Source organism: Saccopteryx bilineata, chromosome 4 (assembly GCF_036850765.1).
Source record: "Saccopteryx bilineata isolate mSacBil1 chromosome 4, mSacBil1_pri_phased_curated, whole genome shotgun sequence".
Lineage (NCBI taxonomy): Eukaryota > Metazoa > Chordata > Mammalia > Chiroptera > Emballonuridae > Saccopteryx > Saccopteryx bilineata.
This window is the reverse complement of record NC_089493.1, coordinates 276,481,644-276,500,838: the sequence shown is the minus strand read 5'-3', so window position 1 is coordinate 276,500,838 and position 19,195 is coordinate 276,481,644. Positions and strand designations below refer to the sequence as shown.

The window sequence follows — 19,195 nt, the reverse complement described above, 5'->3', positions numbered from 1 at the left end:
TATTCAGCAAGAGATTGTATGCTAGGCCATAAAGCAAGTATTAGTAAATTCCAAAGGACTGAAATCATATTCTAATCTGTTATCACAACAAAATTAAATTAGAAATTAGTAACAAGAGAGACCTAGGGAAAAATTGGAAATTAAACAACAAACTTCTAAATAATGCAGGGTCAAGGGAGAAATTAGAAAATTTATCTAACTTAATGACAATAGAAATACAACAATGTAATTTGTGGGATGGGGTGCACCTAAAGCAGTGCTTAGTGGATATTTATAGCTTTAAATGCTTACATTAGAGTCATAAAAGGTCAAATTCAATGACTCGGAGAGATGACTGGGTATGAGGCCTTGTATGCCCACAGAGGAGACAAACAGTTCCAGACAAAAATAAAAACTGGGGCAGGACTGTAAATTGCTTGAAAGTTGAATGTGTTCCCCAACACAGCAAGGGTGGAAGTCTTACTGGCACAAGGTGTTTAAGCACAACACCTGATCAATCTTTGGCTGACCACTAAGTTATACTGACTGACCCAGGGGTAACCTCTAGAAAGCCAAGCTTAAAATACTTTAGAAGAATTTAAAAAATATCTACCACATAGGGTTCTATCTCAAAAAGCTAGAGGGGGGGGCCTGGCCGGCTGGCTCAGTGGTAGAGCATCGGCCTGGCATGCAGGAGTCCCGGGTCCGATTCCCAGCCAGGGCACACAAGAGAAGCGCCCATCTGCTTCTCCACCCCTCTCCCTCACCTTCCTCTCTGTCTCTCTCTTCCCCTCCCGCAGCCAAGGCTCCATTGGAGCAAAGATGGCCCAGGCGCTGAGGATGGCTCTGTGGCCTCTGCCTCAGGTGCTAGAATGGCTCTGGTCGCAATAGAGCAACGCCCCAGATGGGCAGAGCATCACCCCCTGGTGGGCATGCCAGGTGGATCCCGGTCGGGAGCATGCGGGAGTCTGTCTGACTGCCTCCCCATTTCCAACTTCAGAAAAATACAAAAAAAAAAAAAAGCTAGAAGGAAAGAAGCAAAATAAAACCAAACAAGTAAAAGAAGGGAAAAAGAAAAAATTCAAAAATCAACAATAGACAATATAGCAAACAGTACAGAAAAACAAATAAAACCAAAAGCTGGTTGTTTGAAAAAAATCAGTAACTCCTAGGTAAAATGTTCCAGAAAAAAATGAGAACACAAATCTCTTCTACCTCAGGCACTAGAAACAGCTCAGTTGCAAGAAAGGCCCCAGATGGACAGAGCATTGGCTCCAGACGGGGGTTGCTGGGTAGATCTCAATAGGGGCGCATGAGATTTCACAATAAAAAGCAATTATCACCACAGACTCTGCAAACATTAAAAGAATAACAAAGGGCACAAGTCAAGTTTAAAGTTATAAGCAGCCTTTTAGCAAAAGAGTAAATACTGTATTTTTTGCTCTATAAAATGCACTTTTCCCCCCAAAAAAGTGGAGGGGAAAATGCCTGTGAGTCTTGTAGAGTGAAAAATATGGATTTTTTTTTTAATATGGTACTTTATTAAATCTTTTTTTTTTTTTTTTTTTTACAGAGGCAGAGATAGACAGGGACAGACAGACAGGAACGGAGAGAGATGAGAAGCATCAATCATTAGTTTTTCGTTGCGCGTTGCGACTTCCTAGTTGTTCATTGATTGCTTTCTCATATGTGCCTTGACCACGGGCCTTCAGCAGACCGAGTAACCCCTTGCTGGAGCCAGTGACCTTGGGTCCACGCTGGTGAGCTTTGCTCAAACCAGATGAGCCTGCGCTCAAGCTGGCGACCTCGGTGTCTCGAACCTGGGTCCTTCCGCATCCCAGTCCTACGCTCTATCCACTACGCCACCGCCTGGTCAGGCTTTATTAAATCTTTTAACACACCATTTGGTTCAGAATATTTTTTTCCTTCTTTTCCGTCTTAAAACCCTAGCTGTGTCTTATGGTCAGGTGCATCTTATGGAGCAAAAACTACAGTAATTTCCTCAAAAGTTTATACAAGACTCTAATACTTATCTGTTAAACACAATCAAAGGCTGTGTTTTTAAAAGTCTGATTTTATTTATTTATTTTTTTTATTTATTACAGAGACAGAGAGTGAGTCAGAGAGAGGGATAGACAGGGACAGACAGACAGGAACGGAGAGAGATGAGAAGCATCAATCATCAGCTTTTCATTGCACATTGCAACACCTTAGTTGTTCATTGATTGCCCTCTCATATGTGCCCTGACTGTGGGCCTTCAGCAGACCCAGTAACCCCCTGCTGGAGGCAGCAACCTTGGGTCCAAGCTGGTGAGCTTTGCTCAAACCAGATGAGCCCACGCTCAAGCTGGCGACCTCGGGGTCTCGAACCTGGGTCCTCTGCATCCTAGTCCGATGCTCTATCCACTGTGCCACCGCCTGGTCAGGCAAAAGTCTGATTTTATATAAGCACATTCATACTTTGGACTGAAGTGAAGCCAAGATTGTTCGCTCCTCCAATCCCAACAAATCATCCTGAACAAACTCTTAAGGCCGCATATCAGGAATTTATATAACTAGCTAAATTTGGACTGGCTTTACAAGATAATTGTTAGGTTTCTAACTCTTCTAAAGTAACTTTATCAATTCACGAAGTGCCCCGATCTCCAGCCTTTAAAATAATGAAAAGGCAATTTTTCTTCTTAAGCTATTGCTATAAAAATTATAGGCAGAGAAAAAAATGTCTTTTAACACATTTAAGGACACTCAAAACAATGTCTAAATATTGAGAATATGACTAGAAAGTCCAACCATTTTTGAAATACTGTTGAGCACTTCCCCCTTTTAACAGAACTATATTAGCAATATAAAAATCTTAAATATGAATGAGTTATTCAGATGCAACCATTAAAGGTGATTTCTCATTCAGCTACTTTTAAGAAAAAAAACGCTCAAGAAATTTTTTTCCAAATCCTAGGATAAATGATCTTCTCCATGGTATCAAGTCCCATAGTGGCCACCTACTGTCTTATCTGAAGAGCAAGAGGGGAAAAGGCTAAATGTATGGCTTGTATCACTATCTGAACATCCCAAAGCCACCAGGGACCCTCTTCTTCACAGCAGCAGATAAAAAAAGGAGAAATCCAAACACACGGAACTCAGTAAATGGGTTCTAAAAATTAGTATAATAATGTTTCTACATAAAAGAGAACTCTCATATTAATGATATTTAAAATAATTTTTATAAAATCTTGATTAAACTTAGTATTATAAAAAAAAACAAAACACTGATGGTGTCAGTTAAAAAGCAATTCCTTAAATGTAAATCAAAAATAGTTTGTAACTGGGCCAAAGAAGCCATTACGAGTTGCTATATAAATAGGCATTTAATGATTTTTCCGATGTTACATTATTGATCTAACAGGTCCTCCATTTCCACAGAAATGAAATAGTAATTTAAGATAGCATTAATAGAAATTGCAGTACATTAGATTTATCACTATAAAGAATAAGTTTTTCATTGTCTTTCAATGAAACATCTGCATAATTCTGAAATCAAAGAAAAAACCAGAAAGTGTAAATATATCCATATCAAGTAAAAGGATATTTCTAAGTCATAATACCTTAAATATCATTTATTCAGCTATTACATTTACTAATATCAGACAAGATTACCCTAAGTACTGAAAATACAATGGTGAACAAGAAATAAGGTCCCTGCCCCCAAACAGTTTACAGTCTATCAAGGAAGACAGTGTATATCAAAAAAGGATGCCTGGCTAGCACAGAAAACTGGGTATCTTCCCCTGCAAATGGAGCCAGAGAAGACATCCAGAGAAGTGGACATGTAAGCTGAGATGAGAACGGGACACGACCTGGCTCTAACAGCACCTAGGGAATGGTTGAGTACAAGAACACTATGGTCACAGGCACAGCACATGCAAATGGCTTGATAGTTATGCTGAGTTAACTTTTGTGTAAAAAGAGAGACAACAATGAAAAATGTGACTTCACAAGTAAAACTGCATATATCAAAAGGTAACAGGCATCTACTTCTTAATCTATGAGGAAAAGGGTAAAAAGGTCACAATGTCATCTTGGCTTATTCCCCATATTACCTATTCAAATACACATTTATTTAGTCATGCCACCGTGTATGCCAGGCACTAGAGAGCAATTCAATGGTGAATAAGGTGGACTCAAGATTACCCTCAGGCAACACACATAGATAAACAATCAAATTAGAGTGCTTCTGTAGCTACCTGATTGTGAAATCATTGAATACTGAGCTTAAAAGCTACTGTTTGAGGCCCTGGCCGGTTGGCTCAGTGGTAGAGCATCGGCCTGGTGTGCAGAGGTCCCGGGTTCGATTCCCAGCCAGGGCACACAGGAGAAGCGCCCATCTGCTTCTCCATCCCTCCCCCTCTACTTCCTCTCTGTCTCTCTCTTCCCCTCCTGCAGCCGAGGCTCCATTGGAGCAAAGATGGCCCGGGTGCTGGGGATGGCTCCTTGGCCTCTGCCCCAGGTGCTAGAGTGGCTCTGGTCGCAACAGAGCGATGCCCCAGAGGGGCAGAGCATCGCCCCTGGTGGGCATGCCTGGTGGATCCCGGTCGGGCGCATGCGGGAATCTGTCTGTCTCTTCCTGTTTCCAGCTTCAGAAAAATGCAAAAAAAAAAAAAAAGCTACTGTTTGAAGAATCTTTAAATAATAAGTATGGGAGAAATCATTACTGGTCATCAAATATTGTACAACAGGAACATTAAAAGAAGCTTTGACACCTAGTACATATGAATAAAAATTATGCTTGTATTTTCAAGTAAATTCTACTAACCAGTGTTTTATAGATGTCAAACCACTTTTACACACTCATTTTTACTGTTACTTGATGCCAAGCAGATTGTTCAATAATTACCTACCATTTATCAAGCATTGCTGTGGAGTGGCAGGCACTCTGGTGGGAACTTAATATCCATAATCGCATTTCACAGAGTAACTATCACCACCTCCATCTCTCAAACAAGGAAGCTGTGGCTTACAGAATTTACATAACTTGCCCAAAGAGGCATGGCTGACAAGTGGCAGAAGCAAGTTAGTTCTCACGTCAGTTTGACTTCAAAGACTGCGCACCTCCTTCCACCTACTGCACTGTTTCAATGTTGCCCAAGTGTGAACAGTTCTGGAGTGTGACACTGAGCAGAAGAGGCACGACTAGATTTTGGATTGGGACTTCCTGTTCAGTGTTCTTTCAGCCACACTGAAGTCTCACTATAATCTTAATCTGAGTCCCTGCACCCAACTTGAATTTATGTTTAGCTCTCTAATAATTCAACCCCTTTGGATTGTATCTAAACTGTCTTTCAAAGGTCTGACCTGTGGTGGCACAGTGGATAAAGCGTAGATCTGGAATGCTGAGGTCGTCAGATAAAAACCTTGGGCTTGTCCGGTCAAAGCACATATGGGAGTCGATGCTTCCTGCTCTGTCCCCCCTTCTCTCTCTCCTTCCCTCTCTAAAATGAATAAAGATCTAAATAAATAAATAAACTGTCTTTTGAAGGATTGTGGAGGAATGGATCACAGAAATAAGCAAATATTAAAACATTCAACAAGCACCATCTTTCAGAACCTGCACACGGTGCTATTTCTGATATATCATGTGCTCCCAAAGTACCTTTCACATTGAAATCTACTATTAATAACCACAATAAAAGTCCTTGAAGCGATGTCAAACTTTGTGTATATATGCTCATGTAATTCTCACAACAACCCTGAGAGGTCTATACTATCATCTTCAATTTACGAAAAGAAGCAGAAGCTTATCAAGGTTAAGTAACTTGCCCAAGGTCACGCAACTATAGGTAGTATAGCAAAATATGACTCCAGGGCCTAGGGTTTCATCTCTGTAACAGCCTATATGTGTGCAATGTCCATATAATTTGAAAAATTACCAAAATACTTTGGTCTGAATTGGTATGCTTGTAGAAGTTTTCATATAGTTACTGTTATATTCACAATATCAGAATTGTTAGTTTCAGTATGTGGCACTTTGTTAAATAAAAAGAAAAAAAAGAGCTATCTTACTTAAAAATTTCACAACTTTTACATTATTAAGCACCAGGAAACTTGAAATCTATTTGAATAAGTACATTAACACTGCATATTTTCTTCAGTATTTTATTCAATAACTTTTCATCCTAAGAAAATGAAATGTGCCCTGGCTAGGTGGCTCAGTAGATAAAAGCGATGTGTTGTCCAGGTATACCAAGGTCATGGTTCAATCCCAGTCAGGGCATGTACAAGAAGCAATCAGTGAGTACACAACTAAATGGAATGGAATGAAGTTGATGCTTCTCTCTCTCTTTCTCTCTCACTCCCCCCTCCCATTCCTCTCTCTTCTCTCTGAAATCAACAGAAAAATATTTTTTTAATAAAATGGAATGTATTGTGATGGTTAATATCAAAATTATTTAAGGTTCAACTAGAGATGTGATACTGTATCTTTTTATAATTCTATTTTAAAAACAAATAATGTACCTGACCAGGAGGTGGTGCAGTGGATAGACGACGGACTGGGACAAGGAGGACTCAGGTTTGAAACTCCGAGATCATCGGCTTAAGCATGGGATCACAGACATGACCCCATGGTCTCTGGCTTGAACCCAAAGGTTGCTGGCTTGAAGCCCAAGGTCGCTGGCTTGAGCAAGAGGTCTCTCGCTCTGCTTTAGTCCCCAGGGCCAAGGCACATATGAGAAAGCAATCAATGAACAACTAAGGTGCCCAAACGAAGAACTGATGCTTCTCATCTCTCTCCTTTCCTGTCTGTCCCTATCTGTCCCTCTCTCTGACTCTCTCTCTTCTCTGTCACAAAAAACTAAAATAAAAGCAAATAACATATCTTTCAGTTTGGCTATAAAACAAGTATCTGATGCAAGTTTAATAGAATACAAATCACAAAATTGTATAAATACATGGGAAAATTACAGAGATGAAAGAGTCAACACAGGTATCATTTTTTGGTGTCCTCTATTTCTCTCAATTTGCTACTTCTAATCCTAAAAGTAAATCTGCAAATATTTTAGAAAAATTGCAATGGTAAAAGAATAGCATGGAGATAAGTAAAAAAAGATGTAGTATAGTGCATCTAATGAATCAATAAATTTGTCTTATTCTTATGTAAACATGACTCATTATTTCCTTTGTCTTATACATAATCTCAAAACAAACAAGGCAGCAATGCTTGTGAACCAGCTGATTGAACTCACAGCATTTAGACTGGGGAAGGGAAGGCAAGTTCCCATTTTAATTAACACACAAAATAATGTCCAAAACACTTACCAATTTGTACTTGCTCAGGCTGGCTGAGAGAAACAAATGCTGACGTGTCATCAATCCAAGATATCTGAATGTTACCTGTAAATTGAATTAAAAGTAAACACTCAACCACTTAGATCTCTATCAGATTTCATTTGTATCTCTTATATTTCAGTATGTATGTGTTAATTTAGAGAGAGAAGATGCTGGTTTAAAATATAATAAAAATCTCACCGCTATAAAAAGCTAAATTGTAAGTCTACCACAGCAGTTATTTCAGTTAAAATTTCAAAAAAAATAAACAAACCAAGGAAAAAAAGAGGTTCAAAAAATTTTCTTAGCCTGATCAGGTGGTGGTACAGTGGATAGAGCATCGGCCTGGGACACTGAGGGCCCAGATTTGAAACCCCGAGGTCACTGGTTTCAGTGTGGGCTCATGAGCTTGATTGAGTGCAGGGTCACCAGCTTGAATGTGGAGTTGTAGACATGATCCCATGGTCTCTGGCTTGAGCCCAAGGTCGCTGGCCTGAGCAAGGGGTCACTGGCTCAGCTGAAACCCCCCGAGTCAAGGCACATATGAGAAAGCAATCAATAAACAATTAAGGTGCTACAATTATGAGCTGATGCTTCTCATTTCTCTTCTTTCCTGTCTGTCCCTCTCTTTGTCTCGCTCTCTCTAAATAAAGAAATAAATAGCTGCATACTATTCTGTTGAGGGGATAAACATTTACTAAACATTTTTATTACTGGACTTTTAGGATTTTGCTGCCTTCACTTCTCCAAGAATATCCAAAGAGCCTGATCAGGCAGTGGCACAGTGGATAGAGCATCGGACTGAGATGCAGAGGACCCAGGTTCAAAACCCCAAGGTCGTTGGTTTCAGTGTGAGCTCATGAGCTTGAGTGCAGAGTCGCCAGCTTGAGCATGGAATCATAGACATGACTCCAGGGTCGCTGGCTTGAGCACGGGCTCATCTGATTTGAGCAAAAGCCTACCAGCTTGAATCCAAGGTCGCTGGCTCGAGCAAGGGGTTACTCAGTCTGCTGAAGGCCCGTGGTCAAGGCACATATGAGAAAGCAATCAATGAGCAACTAAGGTGTTGCAACGGGCAACGAAAAACTAATGATTGATGCTTCTCATCTCTCTCCGTTCCTGTCTGTCTGTCCATCTATCCCTCTCTCTGACTCACTCTCTGTCTCTGTAAAAAATAAAATTTTTAAAAAAATTTTAAAAAAAGAATATCCAAAGAGAACAGCCTAAATACTTAATTTTTTAAAATAAAGAAGCATTGCTGAAGACTTCAGAAGTCTTTATAATAAACCCTAATCAGAAGACTGTTCAATTAAATCTAATCACCTAGCCTGAGAAAAAGGAAAAAGAAAAGCTGCCTACCTCATACATATCACATATTGTGGTGCTCTCAAACATCTGTGTTCATCTTCTTGGACTATTCAATGTCAAACAGTGACCAAATGGCTGCCCTTCATATTAAAAATAATTTATCTTCAACCTAGACTTATTTTCCGTGGTCAATAGTAAAGGAAGTCCTAGTAATAGTATCCTGCTTTCTATGGATTAAAAATAATACCCTTTTGTGGGGTACTATTAAAAGTTCCTCAGATCATATTAGCACAAAGATAGCACTATGCCAAATTCCCAAATATTCCATGAGATTAAAACTTTGTATATTAATGTTTTTATGACCCTGCAGTCATCTATTCACCTCTGATCACCTAGACCAAAATAAGAAGAAAGTCCTAAAAGTACATTTGTACTTTGATTTACTTACCAAAGGCATTGAAAAGCTGGTAAAGATTACTGGTTTTCCATTCTTTGGGGAATGTCACATGGAGAACATGATCGCGGTTAGGCTGCACTGCAAGACAAATTGGAATGTCACATGGAGAACATGATCGCGGTTAGGCTGCACTGCAAGACAAATTTTTGATAAAAGTTTGATACCTGAAAAGTTAACAATACACCAAGGATTCTGTAAGTCCAAGCTAACTTGGGGAATCGTTCTGAATGCCTCTTGAATGCCAGACAACTCCTAAAAGCATTCTTAGAAATGGCAGGTCTCGCCCTGGCTGGTTGGCTCAGCAGTAGAGCGTCGGCCTGGCATGCGGGGGACCCGGGTTCGATTCCCGGCCAGGGCACATGGGAGAGGCGCCCATTTGCTTCTCCACCCCCCCCCTCCTTCCTCTCTGTCTCTCTCTTCCCCTCTCGCAGCCAAGGCTCCATTGGAACAAAGATGGCCCGGGCACTAGGGATGGCTCTTTGGCCTCTGTCCCAGGCGCTAGAGCGGCTCTGGTCGCGGCAGAGCAACGCCCCGGAGGGGTAGAGCATCGCCCCCTGGTGGGCAGAGCATCACCCCTGGTGGGCGTGCCGGGTGGATCCCGGTCGGGCGCATGCGGGATCTGTCTGACTGTCTCTCCCCATTTCCAGCTTCAGAAAAGTACAAAAAAAAAGAAAAAAGAAAAGAAATGGCAAGTCTCTGCCATCCCTGCCTAGACAGAACCTGTAACAATTGAACCCTAGTAATTCTATCCAGAAACATCTTTGCTCATGAAGTTGCTATAAAAAATTATTTTTTTTAAAAAAAACCAGCTGTTCTGTTTGAGAAATTTCACTCAACATTAAGCTTTCTCTTTTTAATCTAGTTGTCCACGTTTATTTAGCTAAAATTAAATAAGTAAGTAACATACTGTCCAAATTAAATGTTCAAGTAAAGGCAGTTAGTTCTAAGTCACAATCTTGTGTTCTAATACCAGACCCACCACTGAACTGTGCAACTCTGAGCAAGAGACCTAACCATTTATGACTATAAACTGAGAATGACAATATTTATCTTGCAGAATTGTTGTGACAATGACAGATTAAAATAAATCTAATATGGAGTACAACACAGTATATCCTCAAATCAAAAGCATTGCAATGATTATGATCAAGTACAGTTCACTCTTTTCTATATCCCTGTAGTATATTTTAAGGCAAACATACTAAGGCTTGGAAAAGATGAGTGGGGCAATGTGGATAATGTACAAAATAATCAGAAAAAGCAGCAACCATATCCCAAATAGATTAGACTTCCAAGACTTTCTATACCAACAATAACAACAACAAAAACACCAACTAACCTTAAATATACAGTACTCCAATAATTGGAAAATAGAGAACTTACTGAACACAGCTAACACATCTTAAAATCTATTATGCATATACTGTTATAAGAAAGTATAGGCCCTGGCCGGTTGGCTCAGTGGTAGAGCGTCAGCCTGGCGTGGAGTCCCGGGTTCGATTCCCGGCCAGGGCACATAGGAGAGGCACCCATCTGCTTCTCCACCCCTCCCCCTCTCCTTCCTCTCTGTCTCTCTCTTCCCCTCCCGCAGCCGAGGCTCCATTGGAGCAAAGGATGGCCCAGGAGCTAGGGATGGTTCCTTGGCCTCTGCCCCAGGCGCTGGAATGGCTCTGGTCGCAACAGAGCGACGCCCCGGATGGGCAGAGCATCGCCCCCTGGTGGGCGTGCCGGGTGGATCCCGGTTGGGTGCATGCGGGAGTCTGTCTGCCTCCCCGTTTCCAGCTTCAGAAAAATATAAAAAAAATTAAAAAAAAAAAAAAGAAAGTATGAATTTAAAGTTGAGTGGAAAAAAATATGGAGATATATATATTTTTTATATTCAACTCGTATAAATTGGAAAATGTAAGTAAAAAGATGAACTAATCAAGCTCAAGGGTACCATTAACTTAAGCATACTATTCCTATGAACCACAAAAATCACCGTCTATTTTTAAGTGAATAAAGCTTTTTTCAGCTATACTTGTCCTGTTATCCCTTCCAGACCACACACTTAAATGTGCAGATGCATAAGAAAATAAAATTTCACTTACAGTCTGGTCCTTCCAAGTTTAGGTAGGGAATATCCATGATTCTCATCAGAAATAACCTACAAAAAGAAAAACAAGTAAACTAAGACATCTATTAAATTTTTAGAAGCCTCTTAATCAAATTACTCTATTTTAAAAATCATTTTAAAAGCTCTTAAGATCCATTTCAAAATTTTTCTCTAGGACTAAATATTATATGTTTAAAAAAAACTGGGGTGTCCCCAACACCTACAATAGTTCCTGGCTTTCCACAGCTTCTCAATGAGTATTAGCTAAATGAATGAAATTAGTGATCAAACTGTTCAAAGAAAGTCCTCTGCAGAGCTGCCTTGTCAGTCCAGAGAAACTGAGCAAAACAAATTACAGAGTGCTAAACATCTCACCAACCTATGAACAATTAATTGTCCCCTAAATTGTAGAGGTTACCTCTATATAATTGGTGTTTTGTGAGTTTAGAATAATAGCAAAGATGTCTTTTCTGAAGAAAACTACTAGCACAATGACATAAACTATAGCATCATTTTATGTATACCTTCCAAAATGGATACAAAAACACTTTAACAAGTACTTACAAATTATAAGTCTCTATAATACCATTCAATTTTCTCTATTTGCAAGATTATAGACAAAAACATCAGGCATTCTGTTGTTTGTGAGATGATTTTAATTAGTTTTATTTAGATAACGATATATTGTACACTTCTGGTAGACTGCATTATACAGCAAATTAAAAAGGCAATTCAAATGCCCAACAAGCAATTAGTTTGGCTTCACTGACCCACAAATAAGACACTTTATTACCAAGCATTTAAAAGCCAAACAGGGCATGATTCAGTTTACAAATGCAACCATCAGCCTGAATAACACTGTTCTATTAACCCTAGAAAAAAAAGAAGTCATGGTACTCTGTGGTTTAAAAACTTATTGCCCAGCCTACAATTTAATAAACCAAATCCTATGGCTAAGAAACCAAATTTACTTTTAGTTCACTAATTTAGGCTCAAGTGTACTATTCTGGTTCTATTACCTATTTTATCCAATTTAATCAATACTACCTACTATGCCAGTAGACATTAAAACATATAAAGCAGTGGTCCCCAACCCCCGGGCCGCAGACCAGTAACGGTCCGTGGGCCATTTGGTACCGGTCTGAAGAGAAAGAATAAATAACTTACATTATTTGTTTTATTTATATTTGTCTAAACAATGTTTTATTTTTTAAAAATGACCAGATTCCCTCTGTTACATCCGTCTAAGACTCACTCTTGACGCTTGTCTCGGTCATGTGATACATTTATCCGTCCCACCCTAAAGGCCGGTCCGTGAAAATATTTTCTGACATTAAACCGGTCCGTGGCCCAAAAAAGGTTGGGGACCAATGATATAGCACCTAACACATAGAAGTTCCTCCTAGAAGTAGCTATTCTTTTTATTGCCAACCAGAACCTGGAAAGATACTCCTGGGTTACAATGCTCAGTACTTTTATGCTTCATATAATTTTAAGTTCTCCATGTTAGTAAATTTAGCAATGATCCCTACATTCTAAAAACCAAATAAAAAATAACTTAAAAGTTTAGCAGGACATATCAAGTATCATAAAAATAATTTAATTTTTCGTCGGCCTAGCGTGCGGAGGACCCGGGTTCAATTCCCGGCCAGGGCACATAGGAGAAGCGTCCATCTGCTTCTCCACCCCTCCGCCGCGCCTTCCTCTCTGTCTCTCTCTTCCCTTCCCGCAGCCAAGGCTCCATTGGAGCAAAAGATGGCCCGGGCGCTGGGGATGGCTCTGTGGCCTCTGCCCCAGGCGCTAGAGTGGCTCTGGTCGCAACATGGCGACGCCCAGGATGGGCAGAGCATTGCCCCCTGGTGGGCAGAGCATCGCCCCATGGTGGGCGTGCCGGGTGGATCCCGGTCAGGCGCATGTGGGAGTCTGTCTGACTGTCTCTCCCTGTTTCCAGCTTCAGAAAAATGCAAAAAAATAAATAAATAAATAAATAAAAATAATTTAATTTTTTACCCCAATTTCAACAGAAGAATAAAGTTGAATTGACAAGATTTCATGGATATACTGCCAGATATACCAACAATCAAAATCAATCTCAAGATTTAATAATATGTGGGAATAGGAAAATTATAGTTCATCATTTCAACAGAACATTAAACAATCAAAATAAATTCAAAATAACTTGTAAACTTCATAACATGAAGAAATTGTGATACAATTTCAGGTTTTAAAAAAGCACAAGTTTATAATTACTGCTTTGAAAAATACTGATGTCATTAAACCAAAAGTAAAATAAATACCAACACTACCCCAAAAAAAGCCAATGGTTTTATAAAAATTAACTTTGTTTTTCAAAATTATTTTAATATTGTTTTTAAACTTAAAAAATTAAGTCAAGGCTACCAGAACTGAGAGACCCAGAGGAAGTAACTAAGACTTTCTTAGAGAAAGCCCAGCTGAAAATTACAACTGTATCAACCTTACCTATCCTGTGTACCATCTCACCTGTTGTAGGGGAGAAGAATATAAAGCAAAATTACAAGTTCTGAGTCTGCAATTGCTTTACTTCTTATTAAATTATTGTATTCTTTCTCAAATCATGGGACCTCAGTAACAAGTTTAGGAGACCTATTGTCTTATAAACACAAATAAGACACTTAAAAAGAAAAAAAGACACTTCTCCCTAAATGTTTAAATATTTTTGAAAAATACATTTTGTGAGAAAAAAATAAACAAATGGGACTACATCAAACCAATAAGATTTTCAATAGCAAAGGAAACCATTAACAAAACAAAATGACAATCCACTGAATGGGAGAACATATGTGCCAATGATACAAACTATAATGGAGTAAGATCCAAAATTTATAAAGAATTCATACCACTCAACAAAAAAAAAAACTCAATTACAAAACTGGCAAAGAACCTGAACAGACACTTCTCCAAAGAGGACATAGAGATGGCCAACAGACACATGAAAAGATGCTCAACGTCACTAATCAACAGAGAAACAAAAATTAAAACCACAATGAGGTATCTCCTCACACCTATCAGAATGGCTATCATCAATAAATCAACAAATAAGTGTTGGAAAGAATGTGAAGAAAAGGGAACCCTTATGTACTGTTGGTAGAACTGCAGATTAGTGCAGTCACTCTAGAAAACAGTAGGGAGGTTCCTCAAAAAATTAAAAATAGAACTAGGTTATGATCCTGCAATTCCACTTCTGGGTATACTATAGCTAAAGAAATCTAAAACACTAATTCGAAAAGATATAAGCACCTCTATGTTCACTTCAGCATTATTTACAATAGCCAAGATATGGAAGCAATCCTAGTGCCCATCAACAGATAAGTACATAAAGAAGATGTGTTATACATACACACTCACACATACAATGTAATATTACTCAGCCATAATGAAATCTTACCATTTTGGACAATATGAATAAACATAGAGGGTACAATGCAAAGTGAAATAAGACAGAGAAAAACAAGTACCATATGATTTCAGTTATATGCAGAATCAAAAGAACAAAATAAAAAAAAAAAACAGAAACAGACTCATAGATACAGAGAACAGAGTTGTCAGATAGAAGGCAGGATAGGTGGCTGGGTGAAAAAGGTAAAGTGCTTAAGTACAAATTAATAGTTACAAAATAGTCGCGGGGGTGTAAAGTACAACATAGAAAATATATTGTAATAGGTATATATAATGTCAGGTGGGAACTAGAATTATCAGAGAGATCACTTTATACATTATATAACTGTCCAACCACTATGCAATACACTTAAAACTAATATAAAATATTAAATATCCACTACATTGAAAAACTATTAAAAAGATATCTTTTGTAAGGCAATATACAAACTATTCGTTCTCTAAAATTTCATCTGTATTTTAAGTATCATCCCTGCTTAAAATAAGTAAAACTGATTCTCAACTAAAACACTCAGAAGATTTTTTTTTTCTTTTTTTTTTTTTTTTTCTCATTTTTCTGAAGCTGGAAACAGGGAGAGACAGTCTGACAGACTCCCGCATGCGCCCGACCGGGATCCACCCGGCACGCCCACCAGGGGCGATGCTCTGCCCACCAGGGGGCGATGCTCTGCCCATCCTGGGCGTTGCCATGTTGTGACCAGAGCCACTCTAGCGCCTGGGGCAGAGGCCACAGAGCCATCCCCAGCGCCCGGGCCATCTTTGCTCCAATGGAGCCTTGGCTGCGGGAGGGGAAGAGAGAGACAGAGAGGAAAGCGCGGCGGAGGGGTGGAGAAGCAAATGGGCGCTTCTCCTGTGTGCCCTGGCCGGGAATCGAACCCGGGTCCTCCGCACGCTAGGCCGACGCTCTACCGCTGAGCCAACCGGCCAGGGCCAGAAGATTTTTTTTTTAAGTTAGTTAGTCTTACACTATCTTGGTTGCTTACTTGATACTTTAAATAGAAACTCCTTTCAAATAATTTATTAATGGCACTTCTCACTCTTCCCTTAGGCCTCCGCCTTCATGTCTGGGCTTTACAGAGAACTAAATAGGCCCAAACCCTGGAAGATCATGAAAACCAACTCAGTGTGTGACTTGGCAGACTGTGCCTCTGGAGAGAGCCATGCAATGGGGAACCAACTCTAAAACTGTGGCTGAGGGGCTGTGGAACTGAACTAAAGTAAACTCTCCATGTCTCCCACCCCCTTATGCAGGGCTGCTTGCAAGTCACTCCTCTGGTAGCATCCATGCCCTTTTGAAGTAAAATTAAAACATTTCATTGTATGCATGCCTCTTACAAACTGGCTGTCTTAAAGGCCTACACTGACTTCCTGGCATGATTTGATAAAATACTTCACATATGGATCGCTGGGCTAGACAGTTTTCATTTTAACTTGTGAGGAAATGCACTACGCGAACAGAAATACTGACAAATACATGAAAAGATGTCCCTTTACTGTGAATAGTATTGAAGAACAATCTCTTCCAGAAGGCCTTTCATTGGGAGATATCAAAAAAGACACTTGGACCAACATTTGCATGAAATGTTTTTTTATATTTTAGTGAAGATTCAAGATGGTTGTAACTGATAGACACTAAAGACTGAACCACATTCCTGCAAGCTTTCTGACAAAAAGTTATCTTAGCACTTTTGCCTAAAGTATTGACACTAACCCTGTTGAAGACTAAAATTAAAATTCCCATTTGATACAACGGCCAAATTTACACCAGAATTTTATCCTAATAAACTGTATAACTCAAGTTCACATTCTAAATTCCATACAAATTTTATCCCCTTTGGCATTTGTCAGTTTTTTTAATGTTCTATGATTATACAACAGGTGATGCCATTTATCTCGGCTTTCAAACGTGTCTGGTAAGATCCAAGGGTAAACACAGTGTACTCCAGCGTATGCTGCTCTGCAGACAGGTAACTTCAGCTCAGCCTCTTAATAGGCTGCACAGCACAGGTTGTGTGCAATGCCTTTATCTCCAGTCATCCCCCTCTGTTGCCCATATGCTGTATGGCTCTCACACAAAGCCATCTGCTAACATTCTTTCCCAAAAAGGGAAATATGACACTGTGACCTACAATGTAAGAAAGCACACTACTCACAAAAAAATTTCATCTCGGATATAAAACTTCTTAGAGGCCTTGAGCCCTTATCTAAATGTGGTTCCCCAGACAAGCAACAGGGAAATCACCTGGGAACTTGATAGAAATGCAAATTTATGGGCCACACTTAACCCTATGGCCTCAGAAACTTGAAGGACTGAGAATCACTGAATTAGGGAGAATATATTCAAGGTGTGTAGTTAATTGTCATTAATGATGTTTAATTAATCAGCTGAATAATAATGACCTGGGCGAACTTCTCCAAAAAAAGTATTAATGTTAATGATTTGTTTATATTAAATGATTCTGGCTTAGAAAAACACAAACTATTAGAACAAATACCAAGAGCTACCTCAAAATCCAGGAAGCAGTAACATAAGGACTCTCCCACTCCCTGAAACCAGCGGGCAACCAAAGTAAGCAACTAGGTTCTATGCAAGAGGTACACTGGGGGAAATTATTGCTCTCGCAGCAATTTTTCTCATTTTTAAGAAGAAAAATATTACTTATACTACCCTCTTGGCAAATCACTGGCAAAAATACAACAGGTTTCTTTAAATTGGCCATAACTGAACACCTCCAGCAACACAAATTAAACCTGAACCACTGATACAGCACTGAAGACTGGCAAACAAAGAATCAGACACCTCTAACCTTATCAAAACTCTCCAACCTTACTAACAAGTTTCAGATGGAGTCTGGCAACTACAGAATACATTAGGCTGCTTTAAGAAGTACACTAAGACCAAAGGTTATCCCTTTGATGACACAACAGTTTATCTGAACCACTCTCTAGCTGTCCCATGAACAAAATCATATTGCAAAACAATGCCAGTATTAACCCATGTTACGCAGCTGAGCTCAAGAAAACAAAAAGGGCCCTGGCCGGTTAGCTCAGTGGTAGAGCGTTGGCCTGGCGTGCAGTAGCCCCAGGTTCGATTCCTGGTCAGGGCGCACGGGAGAGGCACCCATCTGCTTCTCCACCCCTCCCCCTCTCCTTCCTTTCTGTCTCTCTCTTCCCCTCCCGCAGCCAAGGCTCCACTGGAGCAAAGTGGGCCCAGGCGCTGAGGATGGCTCCGTGGCCTCTGCCTCAGGCGCTAGAAGGGCTCTGGTTGCAACAGAGTGAGGCCCCAGATGGGCAGAGCATCGCCCCCTGGTGGGCGTGCTGGGTGGATCCCAGTTGGTTGCATGCGGGAGTCTGCCTGACTGCCTCCCCGTTTCCAATTTCAGAAAAATACAAAAAAAAAAAAAAGAAAAAAGAAAAAAGAAAAAAGGACAAAAGTGATATTCAAAAATGCGTGCAAGAATTCACAAAGATGATTAAGGAATACTTTGCTCAAGAGGCCCTGATCTCAGGGAACTAAAAAGATTATTAAAGTTCTTTAAAATTCTGCACTACCAAATCTATTGAGAAAATCAATGATTCTATTCAGAATGAAAGAAAATATTTAATTTTGCTCCCATAGCAGCATGCTTTCCAATGTGATATGGGAGAGGTTCCCCGCTCACATTTAGCTTTTAACCTGAGCAATATCCAGAGCCTCCATGTGAAATCGTAAGCTGAAGTCCTAGAAGGAGCATCTCGGGACAAGTCAGGTTTTAGTCCTGAATTACTACCCAACCCCTAGCTTAGTGAAGCAAAGCAAGAGCTTAGGGTCCAAGCAAAGATCTCAGAAACATTTTTGTAATGCTTTAGGGCTATTTAAATTATAGCTTCATGTAAGGAGCAGAGCTCAGATACAAGAAATGAGTTTGCTGTCTGAGAACAAGCTTTGGGTAGACTGGATTTTCAAGGCAATGTGAACAGGCAGCGAAGAAAGGTATGTTGCCACAGATGAAAAGGACAACTTCCCATGTCTGCAGTGCAGAAAGAGGGCTACCTGGGCTACCTGGGCATCAGACTTCTCAGTCACACCTGCCCCCACACACCATGATCACCATAAAAAAACTACCAAAAGGGTGCTTCTCTGGATTGAGTGACACAGAGGTGTCTGAATACATGGGCTTATTTTATGCAATGTCAGATTTGTACACAGACACAGAGACCTGAATAATCTAGAAGGATTTCTAATGTTATAGGATATCTTAATAAAGAACAGTGTTTATTCTATTCTCTTTCCCTCGCAAAAAAGAAAAAAGCTCAAGCCCTCAAATTCTTCATTCTTCCTCCTAGAAACTCAGTATTTCATTCAGTAAGTAAAAATTTACATTTGTTCATCTGCTTTAACTATACTTCCTAAAAGGCTTTTATCTAAAAAAAAATTTTAAAGAAATCTGCATTCCTCTCATAGCACTAACGACCGGTATACAGATATGTTGAGTAAATCTAATCTCAACAGAACTGAAGCACTGAATTAAGCAGTAGCTCACCCCAAGTCCCAAGTCTTCCAAAGGAAAATTGAATCCTTTAATGACTGCCAGCCCTACTGTACTGCAAGTGGTCTT

The 19,195-nt window shown here is 39.8% G+C and overlaps 1 protein-coding gene across 2 annotated transcripts in view; it reads right to left on the bottom strand.

Annotated features, from left to right (window-relative positions):
• PARN (poly(A)-specific ribonuclease) overlaps positions 1-19,195 on the bottom strand; it is a 165,349-nt gene that overhangs the window by 88,980 nt on the left and 57,174 nt on the right. For both annotated transcript variants that reach the window (XR_010731167.1, XM_066274802.1), the window contains exons 19-21: positions 11,155-11,210; positions 9,056-9,142; positions 7,291-7,365 (exon numbers count right to left, since the gene is read on the bottom strand). Coding sequence is in view for 1 of the 2 variants with exons in the window: in XM_066274802.1 (XP_066130899.1) it covers positions 7,291-7,365; positions 9,056-9,142; positions 11,155-11,210 (218 nt within the window). In the remaining variant the exon portion in view is untranslated. The remainder of the gene's footprint in view (positions 1-7,290; positions 7,366-9,055; positions 9,143-11,154; positions 11,211-19,195) is intronic.